The sequence below is a fragment of the Lolium perenne genome, chromosome 3 (assembly GCF_019359855.2).
Source record: "Lolium perenne isolate Kyuss_39 chromosome 3, Kyuss_2.0, whole genome shotgun sequence".
Taxonomy (NCBI): Eukaryota; Viridiplantae; Streptophyta; class Magnoliopsida; order Poales; family Poaceae; genus Lolium; species Lolium perenne.
In genome coordinates, this window is record NC_067246.2 from 92,310,869 (window position 1) to 92,313,141 (window position 2,273).

At 37.4% G+C, this 2,273-nt stretch overlaps 1 protein-coding gene across 1 annotated transcript; it reads left to right on the forward strand.

The window, feature by feature from the left end:
* Positions 1-406: 406 nt before the first annotated feature.
* Positions 407-1,858, forward strand: LOC127339494 (uncharacterized). The gene is made up of 3 exons (XM_071827267.1): positions 407-583; positions 716-990; positions 1,699-1,858. The coding sequence occupies exons 1-3, from the start codon at positions 407-409 to the stop codon at positions 1,856-1,858; spliced, it is 612 nt and encodes a 203-aa protein (XP_071683368.1).
* The last annotated feature ends 415 nt before the right edge of the window (positions 1,859-2,273 follow it).

Sequence of the window (2,273 nt, forward strand, 5' to 3'; positions counted from 1 at the left end):
ATGCATTCATACGTACGACATGTGTGTTCTCTCTAGCAAGGTTGAAATTGATCAACATGCCAGCAGTGTTGTGCCTAGCAGTCTTCATGTGCATATTTGGAGGCATGCGGCAATTATTTGGATCACTAAACCAACAGAAAAATCTCAATGAAATGACAAAATACCAAGGTCAAGAAAGCTTTGGCTTATTCTTCAGAGGGTCATAAACACTAGTTTATTTATAGTTAGATCTTGGACCGATAAACTATTAATGTATCGACTTAATTAGAGAAAGTAGGTGTGCCACATTGGAGGCTATAAGTACACTACCCTACTCCCCACTCTCTCCATCCCCAATCTCTAACCCATCTTCATAGTTCATAGCCTCATATACTCACAGTTCTCTAGTATCCAACTTTAGACTCCCATGGATCCAACACTAAACCAGGAGTGGATATCCTCTGAGGTAGTGGAGGCAAGGTCACTCATTGCTACGCTCGAAAGCAACAAAATCATCTATGAAGTTAATGATGACAATAACAAGAAGCACAACGACATCGTGGATGCTCTCCACGTATTGTTCCCTTCAAAAACCATGCAACAGGTAACAGATCTTTACGTCGATCTTGCTATGGAAATGCATTTGATGCAGTGGAGGGAGGAGATCACTATTATTGGTGGCACCACAAATAACATTTGCACCGTTCACGACCTTGTGAACGGTAACTTTGGGGAGCTGGGGGAGAGTAGTTCTACCGGTACACATGGGGTTTTCACCATGGGTGACCTTGTGAATGGGTACAACTTTGGCTTACAAGAGGAGGCAAGTACCATGTTTGGTTCTCCAATGGAGGATATGATGATCATGGAGATGGAGGAGGAATTTCCGATGGAGGAGGAACTGCCGATGGTAGAGAATAACATGATGGATGTGTTAGAGAACAATATTGTCAATGATCAACCAGTTGCAGACCCACATCCAGGGAGATTTTGGACCACGGAGGAACACAGGTTCTTCAACTACTATATTCTTCTTTGTCATGTAGTAGTAACTCTTGTTTAATTACTTATTTTGCATGAACATATATACTAATTAAGAATATTGTGTGGATCTATTATATGAGATTCGTGGCTTTAGTTTGTGATGGTATTGCACAGTTTATATGGAAATTGTCCAATTTCCATTTCGGCTTAACACTAATATCTCAAAGTTTGAAATTGATGGATGAATTCATTTATTTATTTTCTTTCTTATGACCTTTTATATTTTTTGTTTGACCTTAATAATAATAGGAATGTATAATGTTGCAGCAAAGTAACACCATGATGAATTCAGCATGGTACTGATTCTAATTGATAAGATAATTAACCGTATCAACTATCAGTTTACCATAAAAAGAACTAAGTTATATGTTTATGTGCAAAGTGCAGTTTTTTGGGGTTATCAATGTTATCAAATGCTTTTCACTTACGGGTTTTCGGATATAGATATATACTATGCATCTATTACTGTAGAATGAACAAAGTAAGCATATGGAGTTGAAATGGTTTCCAACCAAACCAGTCAATTGTATAGTTTAGGACATGCATACTGATCCATCTATCTATTAAAAGTGTTTCATTTTTCAATCGTTGTAAGTTGCTTTGTTAAAAAGATCGTCTCTTCATCTTTAAATCAACAATTAACTTAACAAATTATCTTGAACTTTGTTGTTTCAGGTTGTTTCTTTGTGGGCTGCATGTCTATGGCCGCGGTGATTGGAAAAACATATCCAGGTACTTCGTCACCACAAAGACTGCAATCCAAGTCTTCAGCCATGCACAAAAGTACTTCAAGGGGCTAGAGAAGAGAGCATTGTCCGGGAGGGCCGGGAGGTAGCGTTTCAGCATCGGAAGTTGGGGACATGTTTAGAATGTTATCACAATAAGGCATGTGTCACATGCATAAACAGGTCATTCTACCAAAGATGCATAATATGCTCAAGACATTAGGGCAAAAGTTTGTTGTTGGCGCGTCAATAATCTAATCTTTTTCTATAAGAAATGATGTATTTCACCTTCTATCTAAGTGTCTTAATACAGTGTTTGTTTCATATATTTATTTCGTCGCTCGATATACTATCATTGTATTAACATACTACGTATAATTATGAAGAAAAAAGAACACTAGAGTAGCGTACATTTTGTCTTAGTACCATCCACTGATTATTTGGTCCTAATATTTCATACATTATTGATTCGTTAGAAGATAGCATCACTTCATGACAGAACAACACAAGAACATTAGCTGAGAA